Here is an 18759-nt window from a genome sequence, read left to right as displayed (position 1 = left end):
TGCTGGTTTTGTTGGTGAGAGTTGAAGAAATGAGGCCCAGAGAGGTGAGTTACTTGGCAGATGTCACATAGCTAGTTAAGGGCACAAGTGGTTTTTGAAACCAGCTGGTTGGACTGTCACTATGCCTTTAGCACCAAAAGCCCGAGGCCTAACATGTAGAGAAAAAGAACTCCAAAGAAGCAGGTTGACTGCTGTTCACTTGTAACATGAGAACAGCTTCTGGCCAAGGAAACCCCAGCCCTACCCGTGATCTTAAACAGCCGGTGCCTACTACCTGCTCAGGCCATTCCTGGCCACACGCACGCAGGCACACACACGTGTGGATGGGGCAAGGATGTGACGCACCTTTTCCGTCCCAGTGACACACACAACTGGGGCTTTGGTGGCAGAGGCCATCTGACCCCAGAGCCTTGAGCTGTGTGCATGTGAATCCCTCTGTCAGCAGACTTGGCCAGGATCAGCTTTCGTGGATTCAACAAATATTTACTGCATCCCTACCATAGATCAGTCACTCTTCTCGGTGCTCAGTGAACAAAACGTGCCGCAATCCCCAGTCTTCATTCTGGTTTCATCCTGCGTTCTGCTCTGTGTCGAGGAGGCAGCCAGACCAGCAAGCAGCCTGATAAGATCTGAAAGGGGGAAAGAGGCATCTGGGGGGACCTGAAGAGCTCCTGTTCTGTTTTCTACTCAGGCCAAGCCACGAGATCAATAGGCAGCTGACCCTTTTCTCAGAACAGAAATCACTGTCCGTATTCTAGAGCTGTTAAATATCATGATAGCTTTAAGACTGGCAATGTTTGTACAGTAAAGCATCTTGCATTTCTGCAACATCTTTCCAAACATTTTCCTTTAAATTGTCTCATTGGACCATCAAAACAATCCTGGTGGAATAGGCCTGTCTTCCCCTCCCTATGGAACACCAGGCTCTGCAAGTTGGTCGGGATAAAGCTAGGGAGGACCACACCCCACTTCTTGCTTTCCCTGGAGTCCATGATGGAAATATGCTGTGTCCGCATTGCTCAGTAACAGCCCCTAGCCACGTGTGGCAATGGAGCATTTAAAATAGGGCTAGTGTGGCTGATTCCATGGTAAGCAGAGGTAAGATTTAAACAGCCACGTGTGGATACCATCCTGGACAGCACAGTTAGTTCTCGAGGCCTTAAAGGAGAAGGAGCTCAGGAGTAGATGATGGAAGAATGCCATCTTCTGTTCCCAACATGACTGAATGTCCCAGCACATTAGGTCCTTTGCATCCACTTTCCTGGAATTGAGAATCTCTGAGGTTAGCTGTCAAAAATCAAGACTCAGCGTGCTTCTCTGAGCCCTGCACTCCCCGCTTTGCCCACATTGGGCTACTTCTTGTGTGTAAGAGCTTTTATTCGAAGATTTTTCATTGGTTTAAAGAATAAGATGATGCAAAAAGGGTTTAAAAGCATTGCTCTCAAAGTAAACAGCAGTGAAACTCATTGGGGACAAGGCAATGTGGTCTACCTAGAAAACCGCTTGGAAGCATAAACAGTGGAAGAAAAATGAGAAAAATTAGTATAAACAATAGAAAAAAAGTTGTGTATGGGGTTTACCAGTACACTGTGCGGGGGGATCGCTTGTACACTTATTTATATAAATTTTATTTGAAGTTTAAATTTTTACATTTGTTTCAAAGCCAAGAAAGACACGACAAGGACACTGTGATTTCATTATATTCTGTCCCAGCTGGCTTTCCACTGTCCACCTGGGGTTCCAGGGACAGTAGTGATTGTCTCCTTTTAGCACACGAGTAAAATGACACGTTCTCGGTCATATGTGGGAGCTAGTTTTCCTTGGATTATCTGCCTTGTTCCTGGCTATAGAGCCCACTGTGCTTTGAGAGCAAGCTGCTTTCCTAGGAAAATGAAAACAATTTTTCCAATTGCCTGAACCGCAGATGGGTTTCTGCTGGAAGACACTTGAGAGAGAGCCCTCCCCAGGTTGCTGATGAGTCTAAGATGCCTTTTCTGTCCTCTTGAATTTTCACATGTGGCTCATTAACAGGACTGAACCCAGGGAACCACGTCAGGTCTCCTCTGGGTGCTGTCAAGCCTGTCTGTGAGTGGGGTTGTAACTTTTGCTCCTCTTGTTAAGTGGGACCTGGCGTTAAACCTCAGAAGGAAAGTCAGGGCTTTGAGTATCCCAGTATTAGAATTGATGGGCATGACACCTGCCAGAGCACAGGGTGTCTGCCTTCTGATGGCACTGGCCCAGAGGCTGGATCCCTTACCTGTAGCCACCAAAGGGAAACCCAAGGGCCCCAAGCCCAGTGAGGACACCTCTTGCACAAACGTCTTTCCCACAACTGGGGATGCGAATTAAAATTCAAATTCTTTTGATTTTCCTCTTCAGGGATCTCAAGGGATATTAAAATCCATCAAAGAATATTGAAATCTACATAATTACATGTGGCTAATATATTTATAGATGTTATATGTATTATATATGTTATATATAACCAAGTATTAGATATAGAATGTAAATATAATCTATTACTCTGGCTAAATTGTTTAATTTTGAACCCAGCCACCCTCCCTCACCCACACATTAATGGAAGATGTATCTTTATTCATTTACTTATTTATATGCTATCCTTCTACTTATATATAGATAGACAAATACATGTGATTACAGACTTTTTTCATTTTAAAATCATAGAACCCACAGGGACTAGTAAGAGCCAAGGATATGATGTTCAATTTGCAAATGTGGCCTAAAAATGGCTCACAAGGTTCAGTCCATCTCCTGGGGTGAGGGAGCGTCCAGTCCAGACCCAGAGCCCAGTGGCGGGGCCACACTCCGGCTCTGAGCTGCATGAGCTTTGTGCTTCAGTCTGAGATGATGCTTCATTTGTTGTGAGAAGGGGAGGGCTGGGTGTTTCATGAACACGCTTGGATTAATACTAGGCTACTTGAAAAGCCCAGTGGGGTCGGTCACTACCTGCATTTGTGGTAAAGAATCTCCTGCGACACTTGACCAAAGCCAGGCCTGATGTCCCGCTCCCCAGAAAACACTGCCAGTGGGGGATTGTATCACCGATGAGGTTGTGGATGTGCTGTACGTGGCTTTAGGGCTCCGTGTAGATTTTAGGTTGACCCTGGGATTGGGGGTGTGAAGGGGGGAGCAGAGTGGTATTTTCTCCCGTCGGCCTTGCCCACCTGCTCCTGCCACCAGCGTTGTGTATTTCCTGGGGGCCAGAGTCAAAGCCCTCAGGTGCGGGGGTTCCCTCTGCCCCTCATAGTCAGCCTCACTGTTGCCCTCCCCCCCCCCCCCCCCCCCAGGGAACTGGTCCTTCTTTTCTTCCTCTTCTCGCTCTGCCTGCTGCCGAGTTAGTGACCCGCTCCCGCAGTGGTGAATGAAGTGTTTACAGAGGGTCTGGAAGACTTGGAGAATTCATGGTATATGTGTGTGTGTGTGTGTGTGTGTGTGTGTGTGTTTACAGAGGGTCTGGAAGACTTGGAGAATTCATGGTGTGTGTGTGTGTGTTTACAGAGGGTCTGGAAGACTTGGAGAATTCATGGTGTGTGTGTATGTGTGTTTACAGAGGGTCTGGAAGACTTGGAGAATTCATGGTGTGTGTGTATGTGTGTTTACAGAGGGTCTGGAAGACTTGGAGAATTCATGGTGTGTGTGTGTGTGTGTGTTTACAGAGGGTCTGGAAGACTTGGAGAATTCATGGTGTGTGTGTGTGTGTGTTTACAGAGGGTCTGGAAGACTTGGAGAATTCATGGTGTGTGTGTATGTGTGTTTACAGAGGGTCTGGAAGACTTGGAGAATTCATGGTGTGTGTGTATGTGTGTTTACAGAGGGTCTGGAAGACTTGGAGAATTCATGGTGTTTGTGTGTGTGTGTGTATGTGTGTGTGTTTACAGAGCGTCTGGAAGACTTGGAGAATTCATGGTGTGTGTGTGTGTGTGTGTGTGTGTGTGTGTGTGTGTTTACAGAGCGTCTGGAAGACTTGGAGAATTCATGGTGTGTGTGTATGTGTGTTTACAGAGGGTCTGGAAGACTTAGAGAATTCATGGTGTGTGTGTGTGTGTTTACAGAGGGTCTGGAAGACTTGGAGAATTCATGGTGTATGTGTGTGTGTGTGTTTACAGAGGGTCTGGAAGACTTGGAGAATTCATGGTGTTTGTGTGTGTGTATGTGTGTGTGTTTACAGAGCGTCTGGAAGACTTGGAGAATTCATGGTGTGTGTGTGTGTGTGTGTGTGTGTGTTTACAGAGGGTCTGGAAGACTTGGAGAATTCATGGTGTGTGTGTGTGTGTTTACAGAGGGTCTGGAAGACTTGGAGAATTCATGGTGTGTGTGTATGTGTGTTTACAGAGGGTCTGGAAGACTTGGAGAATTCATGGTGTGTGTGTGTGTTTACAGAGGGTCTGGAAGACTTGGAGAATTCATGGTGTGTGTGTGTGTGTGTGTGTGTGTTTACAGAGGGTCTGGAAGACTTGGAGAATTCATGGTGTGTGTGTATGTGTGTTTACAGAGGGTCTGGAAGACTTGGAGAATTCATGGTGTGTGTGTGTGTGTGTTTACAGAGGGTCTGGAAGACTTGGAGAATTCATGGTGTGTGTGTGTGTGTGTGTGTGTTTACAGAGGGTCTGGAAGACTTGGAGAATTCATGGTGTGTGTGTATGTGTGTTTACAGAGGGTCTGGAAGACTTGGAGAATTCATGGTGTGTGTGTGTTTACAGAGGGTCTGGAAGACTTGGAGAATTCATGGTGTGTGTGTGTGTGTGTGTGTGTTTACAGAGGGTCTGGAAGACTTGGAGAATTCATGGTGTGTGTGTATGTGTGTTTACAGAGGGTCTGGAAGACTTGGAGAATTCATGGTGTGTGTGTGTGTGTGTGTTTACAGAGGGTCTGGAAGACTTGGAGAATTCATGGTGTGTGTGTATGTGTGTTTACAGAGGGTCTGGAAGACTTGGAGAATTCATGGTGTTTGTGTGTGTGTATGTGTGTGTGTTTACAGAGCGTCTGGAAGACTTGGAGAATTCATGGTGTGTGTATGTGTGTTTACAGAGGGTCTGGAAGACTTAGAGAATTCATGGTGTGTGTGTGTGTGTTTACAGAGGGTCTGGAAGACTTGGAGAATTCATGGTGTGTGTGTATGTGTGTTTACAGAGGGTCTGGAAGACTTGGAGAATTCATGGTGTGTGTGTGTGTTTACAGAGGGTCTGGAAGACTTGGAGAATTCATGGTGTGTGTGTGTGTGTGTGTTTACAGAGGGTCTGGAAGACTTGGAGAATTCATGGTGTGTGTGTATGTGTGTTTACAGAGGGTCTGGAAGACTTGGAGAATTCATGGTGTGTGTGTGTGTGTTTACAGAGGGTCTGGAAGACTTGGAGAATTCATGGTGTGTGTGTATGTGTGTTTACAGAGGGTCTGGAAGACTTGGAGAATTCATGGTGTTTGTGTGTGTGTATGTGTGTGTGTTTACAGAGCGTCTGGAAGACTTGGAGAATTCATGGTGTGTGTGTGTGTGTGTGTGTGTGTGTGTGTGTGTTTACAGAGCGTCTGGAAGACTTGGAGAATTCATGGTGTGTGTGTATGTGTGTTTACAGAGGGTCTGGAAGACTTAGAGAATTCATGGTGTGTGTGTGTGTGTTTACAGAGGGTCTGGAAGACTTGGAGAATTCATGGTGTATGTGTGTGTGTGTGTTTACAGAGGGTCTGGAAGACTTGGAGAATTCATGGTGTGTGTGTATGTGTGTTTACAGAGGGTCTGGAAGACTTGGAGAATTCATGGTGTTTGTGTGTGTGTATGTGTGTGTTTACAGAGCGTCTGGAAGACTTGGAGAATTCATGGTGTGTGTGTGTGTGTGTGTGTTTACAGAGGGTCTGGAAGACTTGGAGAATTCATGGTATATGTGTGTGTGTGTGTGTGTGTTTACAGAGGGTCTGGAAGACTTAGAGAATTCATGGTGTGTGTGTGTGTGTTTACAGAGGGTCTGGAAGACTTGGAGAATTCATGGTGTGTGTGTGTGTGTGTGTGTGTTTACAGAGGGTCTGGAAGACTTGGAGAATTCATGGTGTGTGTGTATGTGTGTTTACAGAGGGTCTGGAAGACTTGGAGAATTCATGGTGTGTGTGTGTCTTTGTGTCTGTGTGTGTGTTCAGCCCTATGCTGAGCTAACATGTTGCTCCAGGGCGTATGTGAATCGTGGTGCACGGGGTGGTGCACGGGTCAGAACTGAGCATCCTGGAGGCATCCGAGTACATGAATTTCCAAAGTGAAATTGTCAAAAGAATTTTCAGCTTTGTTGCGGCGCGGTAATTACGCAGACAACAAATACGTGGCCCTGTCTTCGAAACAAGGCCCCTTTTCTTGTGAGGTTAACATCCGGAGGATGTTCTGGAAGAGTTATAATTACTTTTTTCATGTTCTTAATAATGACATGACCTTTTAGTTCTTCATGATAAAGCAGATGCTTTGAACTTGCAGATTGGGGTGCAGGAAGTAAAAATAGCCAGTGTTTCTATAGGCGGTGGCAGGAATTTGGGGTTCTGTCCTGTTCCCGTGGGCTTTCACGTTCTGGAACGACCGCGGGGCCGGGACAGGCGACGTGCTGTAGAGGGGAGGGTATGGAGGGTGGGCAGGGCTGCGTGAATGGTTGCGTTGACTTCCTGGGCCCCAGCCTGCTTTCCCCACACCACCTAGAGCTGGCCCCGTTTGAATTTATCCATATCACCGCCGCCTCCCCCCGCCGCAGCCCCCCGCAGAGGCACAGGGCAGTGATGAAAGGAACCTAGAGCTATTTCTAAAACAAAAGTAAAGATGCCAAAGACAGAGAAACAGGGCTCTGCTAGCAAGCCCATGCAGGAAAATGTCCCCTTGACTTTGGGGCTGTAACGTGAGTACATTTTCTTTTAAAACGGTTGGCAGAAGGAAGGAAGTGAAGTCAGTGATGTTTTACTTCCCCGTGGGGCTCTGCCCCTCCCCCAGGATCTGCTTTCCAGCACTTGATTTTCCCCTGGGCTAGGGTGTTATCTGTGAGGAGGAGGAAATTGCTTGTTATGAATATTAATGAAGCCACAGGACCCCCCCCCCTTTTCTCCCCTTGCCCACCTAATCCAGAGGACTCTTGCTAAAGTATCTAAATTATGTCCTTCGAACTAAGTAAAGACCTTCCTTAGCTGCATTGTCAAATGGCATGCCTATTTGAAAGTTTTGGGGTCACTTACATAAGTTCCAAGTAGTATCTGCATACCCACAAATCAGGTTTCAGTTGTGTCTTGCCTCCTTTTATTAATGTGTGGCATTTAGTCAAAATCAGACATTGTGGCTCAGTAGCTGGGTCTTCTTTTTTGTTCAGGTGTTGGGGGGCAGTGGGGTAAGGGAAGGAGAGCTTTCCAGCTCCTACAAGGGCTTCATGTGATGGCGAAGGCACAGGGGGCAGGTGGTTCTAGAAAGCAGAAAGCCTCCATTTCAGGCCGGAGCTCCCTTCTGCTCCAAGTATATGAGGAGAAGAGCAGCCAGTCAACTTGCAGCTAGAAGCAGGCACACATTAGGATCAACAGAATGGCCAAATGAGCAACCTCTCTAATAGAGACTGGATTAATAACCATTTGCTAAAAATCCAAAGATGCCTCAACCTTGCAGTTGATGGAGCAGAATATTAGGCAGTGATTAGCTGTGGACTGAGGACTGTCTCCAAAGCAGAGCCTGGGGCTGAGTCCGTTGCTTGAACACTCCCCAGGGACCATCCAGTGGGTGGGGATATGAGAGACTGACAAGGGAGGATACCTGAGTTCCTACCTTGGTGTTTGAGCATAGGGCAGAACGATTGTATCACCACGGGGATTAATATAGGAAGAGGATTGGGTTTGGGCAGTAAGATAATTAACTCTGGAACCTTTTGAGCTTGAGATACTTGCAGGGTCGTTCATGCAGAACCCTCTGGACGGTATGAGAAAGACAGTCCCTGGGTCAGTAGCTATAAGCAACTTGTGGGGACAGATTGGCATCCTGAATCAAGGGGTTACACAGGAAGACGTAGCAAGTGAAGAGAATAGAAGCACCCGTGTATTCCCGAAGAACACACACCTCTTAGGAGTGGCCTGAACAGGAGGAGGTAGCAGTGAGGACTGACCTCAAGGGGAATCTGGGAGCCTGAAGGGAAAGGGCACCAGAAGTGTGGGGCGCTCTCGCCCAGAGAGGTTACACAGGGCAGAGTGGTTTAGTAGTGATGACGATGGAATTCCTTCACCGAAGCACTTCAGGGTGTGGTGGGGAGAGAATCCCTATTTCATTGGAAGAGAAGGGAGTAGTAATTAAGGCAGTGTGCCAACCACATTTGTTTTGGTAGCTAAGAGGAAGCAGAAGGATTGAGGAACCTGTGTTGGGGTGGAGGAGAGAGGAATGCGTTAAAGAAAGCATCCAGAAGCCGCTGATGACCCAGGCTGGGAGCGTAATGGATGCTCTCCCTCCCTTCCTTCCAGAGCAGCTCTCACTGCCCAGCGGGTCTGGGTGCTCTGTCTGCCCTGTGATGTCGTCCGTACAGCACACGCCTAGTTAGAACCCGTGCAATGAATCAAGTCGTTCACTGTCTATTGCGGGAAGCCAGGGGCTGGGCGAGGAGCCAGCCCTTCTGTTTCTATCTGCCCTGACTTTCCCAGCCCCTGGCTTCGCTTCCTTAAGTGTGTGCCTTCCTCCTGCCCTCCTCTGCCCATCCTGACAACCTTGATGAATCGACAGTGGGGTCAACAGTTCCAGAAGGCTCTGAGGCTCAGCACTGCTGAGAAGGGACGTCACTCTCCCAATGTTGGAGGCATAGAGTGGTGGCATCCGTGGGGCTGAATCACAGGCCATCCTGACTTGGGTTCAGGGTTTTATTCCACTCTGAGCACCTCTCACTTCTGACTCTAAGGCCCCATGTCCGGATTTTTACCTTTTTTCTTTTTCATCCATCCCCTTCACTTAAGCTGGCTTCTAGCTTTCCTGAACAGTTGGTTTAAAGATATTAGCCAGATTCATTGTAGTAAATGGTGTTTTAATTGTCTCTGGAATATTCTTTTCTCATCAGTGCATAAATTCACAGATACCCCTGGTGCGTGCTTGGAGGGGTGTAGGCTGGACCCCCTTGGCTCAAGTTCAGGCTCACGATCTCATGATAGCTGACATTAGGCAAGCCACGTGTTACTTTGTGCCTCGGTTTCTAAAGCCGTTTGATGGTAGTGCCGAGCGCACCTGCCTCGTAAGGCCGCCGCGAGGGGTAAACGAGTTTGTGCTTGTAATGTGCTCAGCATGGCAGACCGTGCTCCATAACTACCTGCCATTATCAATACTCCTTTCCTCTCTGCTGCTTAAGCCCCTGGTTTCTCAACATTGGCTACAGCCTGGAACCATGAGAAATACAAATATATACCCAAAACTCTGCTGAAAGTGCCCACATGGTTATCATCTACCACCCAGCAGGTCAGGGGGGGAGGGGGGAGTCTGGATCCTCCCCGTACCTGGGACACCCGTCCTGCCTGCTTCTGCCCCCATTCCCACCTCCACATGCGCGGGTCCCCTGTACCCCCTCAGTCCTGTTTTTCCACACAACTCTTTGTCTGCTTTAGGCTAAGGGCTCTTGGGGGGCAGAAACCTGGTCTGTTAGTGATCTCCATGCTGTTGTAATGACACCAGAATCACCCAAGTGTGGATGGGAAAAAATATAAAATGAGACCAAATTAAAATGATGACAAAATAGTTCTTCCCCATCTCTTTCGAAGTACAAGTGGACTTCTTTGTCTACAGAATGACTGGGGTAATTTCCAGGTCTCCTTCTGGTGCTAATATTCAGTGACACCCAGAGAAGGGAGAGGTAGAAATAATGGGGGATTGGAAAGGAAGACATGAAGGTTGCTGTTGAGTGCTCTGGGGCTGGGACCGTTTCTGGGAACGTTTCCACTGCTGATGTTTTCGTTCTCACCCCCTTTGCCTCTGTTCTCAGGGAAGGCCGCTCAAATGCCCACGTCAGAGGAGATTACCAAAGAATCGGAGATGTCCTGCTGAAGAACATTCAGGGCATGAAGGTGAGCTGCTTTGGGATTTGGGTGGAACACGTTCCCTAGGGACAATAATCTCGGGGCTGTCGGAGGCCTGGGCTGTAACCGCTGTCCGTAGGCACCCAGGACCTGATAGGACGATCTGCGGAGGCTATTATTAATAGTTGAGTTTGGGGGGAGTTAAAAGTTAAATGCCTATTCTTAACTGTGTGGAGGAGTCCGTGCTCCGAACCCCGACGTTATTCAAGGACCCGCTGTACAATCCTGCCAAGGGAAGGCTCTCGCCTGCACTTACTGCCTTCAAGGAGGCTTGGCCTCCACCGTGTCCTCCGGGAACGGCAGTTGGAGACCTGCCAGCCCATTCCCTGCCCCCTTGGGGACAGTCCCCAGAGTTGTCCTTTTTACTGCTCGCCCATGGAGAGCTGACATGTGTGGGCCTCCAGCCTCCTCTTTGTTCACCTCGCACCTGAGACCTCCTGGAACATACTCGGTTTGTGCTCATAGCCGTTCTCTCTCCTCAGTCTGGTGAGTTGGCATTTTTGTGTTGAGTCGGCTTCATCGGCTGCTGGCAGCATGAGTTGGTGTGCGGATGCCATGAGCATTTATAGCATGGAGCTCTGTGCAAGCAAAATAAAAATAGGTGGAGAGGCTCAGACAGCCACTGGCAGCCTTTTTTAGAATTTGTTTGGGTTGCTTTTTCTTGTAATGATTATAGTTGGTTTTAAAGAATTTTTATGAAGTATGAAGAGAGGGCAGCAGAAGGTTCTAGAGATGTAGAAGTCCAGGTTAGCACTTTTGTCCAAAATGCTTAGAGTGACCTGCAGCTTGCAGTGTCCTTCCTGCCCCCCACCCCCAACACACAAACCTGTGTATTTACCTGCATTTGCAGGGACTCAGCGGGGGTGCTGACTCTCCACTCGTGACCATGACCAAGGCAGCTGGGCCAGGGGCTGCAATCCCTGCCTGAAAGTCACATACCCAGATTGTGATCTCCGGCCCATGCTGTGACCTTCCCCCTGGAAACATCTGCCCAGGTGCACAAAGGCACTTCAAAATCACACAAATAAAAAAGATGTGCCTTTCATCCAGGCTGGGACCTCCATGCGAGCCCATCTGTCTCCTCAAGTGCCCAACTCCTGCTTCCTCTCCTTCTTAAACTCCTACCACATTACTCCTCTGGCTCTCAGTTTGCTGTCTGCTGGATGACTTGACCTGCCTCCCGGTGCCTCCCCTCCTCCCAAGCGAGCCGAGCTCCCAGTCACCATTTATATTTCAGCCAGACCGCCTAGGCTCAAAGCCCTCCTGCATCTCTCTGATTGGGACAATACAGTCCAAACCCAAAACGTGACGAGGAAAGCCTTCATAGTCTAGCCTTGGATGATCTTTCCAGGCCCTTCCCGCTGTCCTTCACATTCCCCTCTGCTCCAGTTGACCATGAACTCGCCTCTCCAGACTCTCAGGTTCTTGCAAGACTCCTGCCTCAGCTGGGTGCATGCATGGGTTCATTTGCTCTTTTTTGTTGTTTTTAAAAGTAACCTCTACTCCTAACATGGGGCTCCAACTCACAACCCCGAGAAAGCAAGAGTTGCATGCTCTAGCAATGAGCCAGCCAGGTGCCCCTCATTTGCTCATTAATGCATGCAGGGAACAGGCATTTACTGAGCACCTCTTGTGTGCCTCAGGCCCCGAGGATATAGGAACATGACAGATGTGCTCTCTTAAAATCAAATAAGGGACTGCACATGGATAACACTGCATAGAGCTGCACATGCGCACACGCATGCACAGGCACGCACAAGGGATGTGTAACTGGTAGAATCCAGACAAACTCCAGATTGGACCAGTGTCAATCTCTTGGTGTTGACGTTATGCTGTAGTCACACAAGATGGTAACGTTGGGGGAGGCTGGGTGAAGGACCTCCCTGTACATTTCTTTGCAAGTTCCTATGAATATTTTTTTTTTTAAAAGTAGTCAACAACCCCAGCAGGGGACACCATGTGATAAGGGCTAAGATGTACAAATACAGCCTAAGTACAGGAAGACAGAGGAGTCCCTAACCGGTGGAGGCGGCTGGGTTTCGAGGGAGTTGCTGAGGCCAGCAGGAGTCCAAACAGGGGAGTGTCGTGTGCGGAGGCTCTGAGTGCGACAGCCTGGCACATTCAAGTTCAGGTTGGCCCTGGGATGAGTGGCAAGAAGCAAGATAGGAGGGGTAAGGAGATTATATCCTAAGGGCCCTGTGTGCCCTGCCGAGGACCCTGGAGGTTGTCCCAAGATGGGGGGAGCTCTTGTCATGTTCCAACCAAGAGGCCACGAGCTGAGCTCTGTTGCTGAATCATGTCAGTGGCTTAGGTGTGGAGGGGTGAGGCGTGGAGGCCGAGGCCCCCATGGAGACACAGCCACTGTGGTGGGGGGTGCAAGGCCAGAACCAGGGCAGTGACCGTGCGGAGAAAGACAGGAAAAGGTTTGATGTTTTTAGGAGGGAGAATGGGAAGGACTTGGTAAAGGATTCAAAACATGGGGGAATCTGGAGTGTTCTCTTGGTTTTCCTGTCCCGAGTAACTGGCTGGTGACGGCACCATCCTGAGGTTAGAGAATCTCAGGGTGGCCCCAGTTGAGGCAGGGAACGTGGGGTTCCCACCCGGACTCACTGCATCTCAGGCTCTTTAGGAAGCCTTTGCAGGGCATGGAAATGTAGATGTGGAGGTGAGCAGCGCATGGATAGCAAGCCCGCCCCTAGGAAGTGAGTGTTGAGGACAACTGCTGTTCCTGGATGTCCTTGTGCCCATCTTATTACCTTTATCTGTCTGGAAACGTCCTTCCCTTGAGCTTCTTCCCCACCTGCCGTGAAGAATGAATTCCTCCATTAATGCTTTATTTAAACTCCCAACTCTTTACCCTCGCCACTCTCCACCATGATAGCTATGATAGGAAAGGAATCTTCAACAGCATGTGTTAAAGATGGTCAAGCAGACTTTATTCAGGACCACTGTGACTGGGGTAGGGTCCCCTGTGGTGGGGTTTTCGGTGGGGGAGAGACTGGGCTCAACTCTGAAGACAGTTTGGGCAAGCAGGGATTTCTAGCCAAGGGGCAGGGTCAGAGGATGGGAACGTATGAAGAGGAAACATCAGAGTAAGTCAGGTTCTGGCTGAACCAACCTGACAGCCTTCTTTGCTGAAGACGGGGTGATCTGATACCACCTGGGGATGATGAGAGATGAGGAACCCAATGTCAAGGGTGACCAGACATCCAGGGTGTAGGGGTTCTGGTTAGGCTGACTTAGCAGGGTTTTTGCTAAAACTGGCTTTCAATAAGGAAGTTCACAGACAGGTCAAGGAGAAGGCTCAGGGGCCTGAAGAAAGGTTGGTCAAGCGAAGCATCTTTGTCGGACCCCAGTAGAGTAGGGTCCATGTCTAATTCTCACCCAGCTCTCCAGGATCAAGCAGAGTAGGTGGCGCATGGCAGATACTCACTTATTGTTAAGTGAAAGGGGTGAGTCAAACAAATGCACAGTGGTAACTGTATGACATTTACTGAATGGGCCCTGGTCTATTGGTCATCTGGTGACATTTAGAAGAAAACCACAGGCCCCCTGAAGGAGCTCCTGTTGATCTATTCCCCTCCGTTTTGCCATTCTCACATCTAAGATAACATATACATCTCCTACTCCAAAATCCCTAAGTATTTTCAGCTGCGTGATGCTTTACTAGAGCTTTTTCTTTCATCCCGAGAACCCAACTGAAATTATGAAATAAATAGCAAAATGGGGACAATAAGAAAGAGAACGAAATGAAGCCCCGCAAGCCAAGGCGATCTTCATTTCGGAAAGGCAGGCGCGGTGGGACGCATGCGCACTTGTCTCCCCCCCCCCCCCCCCCCCCAGCAACTGGCGGCTCACCTGTGGAAGCACAGCGAAGCTCTGGAGGCGCTGGAGACGGGCATCAGGGGCTCGCGGCGGCTGGAGAACTTGTGCCGAGACTTCGAGCTGCAGAAGGTGTGCTACCTGCCGCTCAACACCTTCCTCCTGCGCCCGCTGCACCGGCTCATGCACTACAAGCAGGTCCTGGAGCGGCTGTGCAAGCACCACCCGCCCCACCACGCCGACTTCCGGGACTGCCGGGGTGAGCCGGGGGCGGGGCCGGGGTGAGCCGGGGGGGGGGGGGGTGGGGCAGGGGTGAGCCGGGGGCGGGGCCGGGGTGAGCCGGGGGGCGGGACAGGGGTGAGCCGGGGGGCGGGGCAGGGGTGAGCCGGGGGCGGGGCAGGGGTGAGCCGGGGGCGGGGCAGGGGTGAGCCGGGGGGCGGGGCAGGGGTGAGCCGGGGGGGCGGGGTAGGGGTGAGCCGGGGGCGGGGCCGGGGTGAGCCGGGGGGGTGGGGCCGGGGTGAGCCGGGGGGCGGGGCCGGGGTGAGCCGGGGGGGCGGGGCAGGGGTGAGCCGGGGGGGCGGGGCAGGGGTGAGCCGGGGGGGCGGGGCAGGGGTGAGCCGGGGGGGCGGGGCAGGGGTGAGCCGGGGGAGCGGGGCAGGGGTGAGCCGGGGGGCGGGGCAGGGGTGAGCCGGGGGCGGGGCAGGGGTGAGCAGGGGGGCGGGGCAGCCCGCAGACGCTGTGCCGGGCTTCCGTGATCCCGCCTTCTGTTACCTCTTGGTCTCTCCGAGAAGGAAGTGCTCATGGCCCTTAGGACCTCCCTTCTTGGATCTTGGCTGGTTTGCCCCACTTAGAGTCAGCCCCCCCCCCCCCGGAAGCATTCCTCTACCCACATGGTTGAAACTCCCCACTCCCCCCTTGGGTTGGCTGCGGAAAATGGCCTCTAATAATCAGTCCTTCTGCTAATTGCTGCTGGGCGCTTGTAATGTGCTGGTCACCTGAAGAAGCACTTCACCTGTATTGACTCCTGATATTCACGGCAGGGGTGAGCTCATTTTACATATAGGGGCTGCTGAGACCAGAGAGGTTAACATGCCCAGAGTCACACAGCTGGAAAGCAAATGGCTCGGAGCCCAAACCCAGACCCCATGTTCTTGACCATCCTGTCCTCCTGTCATGATGATATTACTCCCTGTCGCTCGCTCAGCACCACGCCCTCAGGTACCCAGCCGGGTATCTTAGTAATACTGACGCCTTTACTCCTTCAACAACCAGCAACTCCAACAACAGTAAGAACTGTTACCCCATTTTACAGATGAGATACCTGGGCCACTGGTACCTCTCTCCTAAAGTATTATAAACACCTCCCATCTATGTCCTCTTTTTCTAAATGTACCTCTTACTCTTTTGCTTACAAGCTGGGTGACACCAGATCCCCTCAGGCTACAGTCAAAACCTCATGCTCTGGCCCCTGACCAGCCTCATGCAGCACATGCGCATTGAGCACCTGCTGTGTACTAGGCATACGAGAGGGAATAACCCAGATGTGGCCCCACTCACAGGACCAACTAGTGGGTACAGAGGGCAGGACGTCTGGGCAGTGACTGACCTATGACCTGACCCAGGCTTCGGGGCTCAGGGAGAGCTTTCTGAGGGAAAGGTTATTTTAAGTTTAGATCTAATGTATAAAATATAGGAGTTTTCCTGGATAGAGTTGGGAATAGCATGTACAGAGGCCCACAGGGGACAGAGACTATGGAACATTCTGGAAAGTAGAAGTTCTGTGTAGAACACAGAGGGATAGCAGCAGAAACAAGACTGGCAAAGTAAGCAGAGACCAGATCTCATGGGGTCTCATAAACCCCACAAGACGGCAAGGAAGAGCAAAGGGAAGACGGGGGAGGGTTTTAAGGAGGGAAATGGGGATGTGGGGCTTGTTGCAGAACAATCAATCCTTTGGTATCTAGGATATATAGACAAATCTTATAGATTAGTTTTTTTATATTTTTAAAATTTTTTAAGATTTATTTCTTTGAGAGAGTGTGCGTGAGCAGGAGGAGAGAGAAGCAGATTCCCCACTGAGCATGGAGCCAGACGCGGGGCTCGATCCCACCACCCTGAGATCATGACCTGAGCCAAAACCCAAAGTCAGACACTTAATCAGCTGTGCCACCCAGCGCCCCCGTTGACAAGTATTTCCTGACAAAAATACCTAAATGCTCAGCTACTGTGGATTGACGTAAACTAAACTTGCACTAATTGGGCATCAGCTCCTTTTCCATATCAGATACGTACCCACGTAAGGGAGATGTGCCCATACTGCAGAATAAAGCGGCCTTTTGCAGTCATCTTGGTAAACGGTGTAATTGCTGCAGAAGGAAGAACCGGGGGCGGGGGGGGGTTGTGCTGGAATGTCAGGTGCCCCAAAGTGTCACACTATCAGGGAGACTCTCTCACAGAAGGATCCCTCCTTTGTCCCAGATTTTTCTGTGGCGCCCCTGTGCTCTGTTCTTTCCAGGTAACAGGAGATGGGTAGAAACCTCTGCCCTGGGGACAGAATTCCAGGTCCCCTCCCGCTTGCCCCTCCGTGCCAGGTGCTTCCAGCCCAAGGACAGCTGTCTACCACATAGCCATGAAGGGGCCGTTGACATTTCCAAAATGCACTTAGGAAACTCAAGTAAAGCAAATAAACACATAATGCAAATTTTTTTGTGAGGAATTTTTATTAGGAATAGCAGTGTTTTCCCCCAGGAGGATGGCTTCTAACTTAGTTCAGCTACTGGGGATGTTACCCAGAGGGCTGCTACCGGGGTGTGGGGGTGCGGGGGAGACCCTGGTCTGCCATCCATCCTGCTGTTTCTGTGTCTGTTCGCTTCATTAGCTGCTTTAGCAGAGATTACTGAGATGGTGGCACAGCTTCACGGTACGATGATCAAGATGGAGAATTTCCAGAAGTTGCACGAACTCAAGAAAGACTTGATTGGCATCGACAATCTCGTGATTCCAGGAAGGGTAAGCAGCTGCTGGAGGCCAAGCCAGGAAGGCGATGTTTAAGTGACTTAAATTTGAACCTTTTGAATACGGACTCTGGTTTAAGACACCCTCCTCCCGAGTGAAGTGGCTTCCTTCCAGCTGCACGGCAGCTAGGAAGACACCTTGACCATGACCGTGTCACTCAAACCTGTGTTAGGAGGACATAAAGCAAGCCTTTGACCTCCTATTCTACTTTTTTTCCTTACTGGTTGATTGGCTAATTTACTTTCCTCCTACCATATTCTGAGAGGCTTTGAGATAGCTTATTTTATCTTTTAAAAGTTAGGTAAATGGAAATGGAAGCTAAGGGAAAACTTTTTTTTTTTTTTTAAACAATGGGGTAAAATGGTGATACAAAGGCACAGGAAAATTAGCGCCACAAAGCACGTAAATTCCCGTGTAAGGATGAAAAGAATTTTTACAAGATGCAGTTTTCTGTGCATAATATAATTTTAATTTAGAATTAAAATAACGTTTTAGCCAGAACGTGATTCTCGGAGAGATGCGCTTTCACTTAAGCTGTTAACCTTCACCCGCCCTGCCCCTCATGAAATGTAGGTCGCTCACGGGGAAGCAGGGCCTCGCTGTGTGCACACACTCCTTCCAGGCCAGGGGCGTGTGAAAATACAGGGCAGCCTGCTTGCTTTCAGTTCTTTTCCTAGGAAGCCATCATTGCCCAGGGATCAAAAAAATATTAGGTGGTACATCCACTCTGTCTATGGGATCTTTATCCCTAGAGCTGCCCCATTCCAAAGTATACATCACCCAGGCTCCAAAGAAAATTTTGGTGCCTTTGGTCTGCTGCACAGCTGCCTTAATCTTTTTTTTTTTAAGAGTTTATTTGAGAGAGAGAGAGCACACTCCTCTGCATGCGTGAGCAGGGGAGAGGGGCAGAGGGAGAGATTGATTCTCCAGGAGACTCCTCATGGAGTGCAGAGCCTGACGCAGGGCTCGATCTCACGGCCCTGATTTTTTATTTATTTATTTGAGAGAGAGAGTGAGAGAGAGAGAGAGCACAAGACGGGGGAGCGGGAGAGGGAGAAGCAGACTCCCTGCTGAGCAGGGAGCCCGATGCGGGACTCGATCCGGGGACTCCAGGATCATGACCTGAGCCGAAGGCAGTCGCTTAACCAACTGAACCATCCAGGCGCCCCTGAGATCACAACCTGAGCCGCCCACCCCCATAGCTGCCTAGTCTTCAGACAGGTGCTGTGTCTGGTACGCCAGGCGCTTTCCGTCTTGTCTGCCAGGCAGCTGCCCCAGAAACTTTGTAACGTAGGGAAGACAAGGGAACCTCCCCGTGTATTTGGGTCTCTCTGACAGGGAGCCTAATTACAAGGCTGACCGGAAAACTAGTTGTGAAAGATTGTCAGGAGAGGACTATGTGGTGAATGCGGGGTGGGAATGAAAGCCGGGCTTGCTTCAGCTCTGCAGGGGAGAACATTCTGCCGGGCCTCAGCACGTAACAACCACGCTGACCCATCCACACGGAAGCCGCAGTAGAGGCCAGTGGAATCAGTGTGATTTTTCTCTTAACTTTGGATGTTCTAAAATCTGTAGGTGGCAGACAGACCACCTAGAAAGAATTTTTTAGCCCTGCGTTGGACTTGCTGCTCCATGGGGAGTCTGCTGCTCCCTCTACCCACCCCACCCCCTGCACTGTGCTCTCTCTCTCTCTCTCAAATAAATAAAATCTTAAAAAAAATTTTTTTTTTTTAATTTTGAGGAAAGGTCCCCACTGGTGCTATAAAAAGAGGAGCAGATTGGAACAGGAGGCCCCAGGTTCAGGTCCTAGCTCCACCAGAGCTGGGTGTTTCAAACAACAAGAATGTTCTTCCTTTCTGTAAC

General features: G+C 49.9%; 1 protein-coding gene and 1 long non-coding RNA gene across 6 annotated transcripts in view; one reads left to right on the top strand and one right to left on the bottom strand.

Moving 5' to 3' along the window:
* The window catches only part of FARP1 (FERM, ARH/RhoGEF and pleckstrin domain protein 1), a 271781-nt gene that overhangs the window by 240658 nt on the left and 12364 nt on the right, over positions 1 to 18759 (top strand). For all 5 annotated transcript variants that reach the window (XM_036119342.2, XM_036119415.2, XM_036119213.2 and 2 more), the window contains exons 17-19: positions 9966 to 10047; positions 13903 to 14140; positions 16760 to 16890. In XM_036119342.2, the coding sequence (XP_035975235.2) occupies positions 9966 to 10047; positions 13903 to 14140; positions 16760 to 16890 (451 nt within the window). The remainder of the gene's footprint in view (positions 1 to 9965; positions 10048 to 13902; positions 14141 to 16759; positions 16891 to 18759) is intronic.
* On the bottom strand, positions 9000 to 14055 carry LOC118553017 (uncharacterized). Its single transcript, XR_004925805.2, has 4 exons — positions 13918 to 14055; positions 12816 to 12859; positions 10898 to 10983; positions 9000 to 10637 (listed from the first exon to the last, which is right to left on the bottom strand). It is a non-coding gene; the product is annotated as an uncharacterized LOC118553017 (long non-coding RNA).

This window comes from Halichoerus grypus, chromosome 4 (genome assembly GCF_964656455.1).
Source record: "Halichoerus grypus chromosome 4, mHalGry1.hap1.1, whole genome shotgun sequence".
NCBI lineage: Eukaryota > Metazoa > Chordata > Mammalia > Carnivora > Phocidae > Halichoerus > Halichoerus grypus.
The sequence above is the reverse complement of the archived record's forward strand: the minus strand, read 5'-3'. Positions and strand labels throughout refer to the sequence as shown.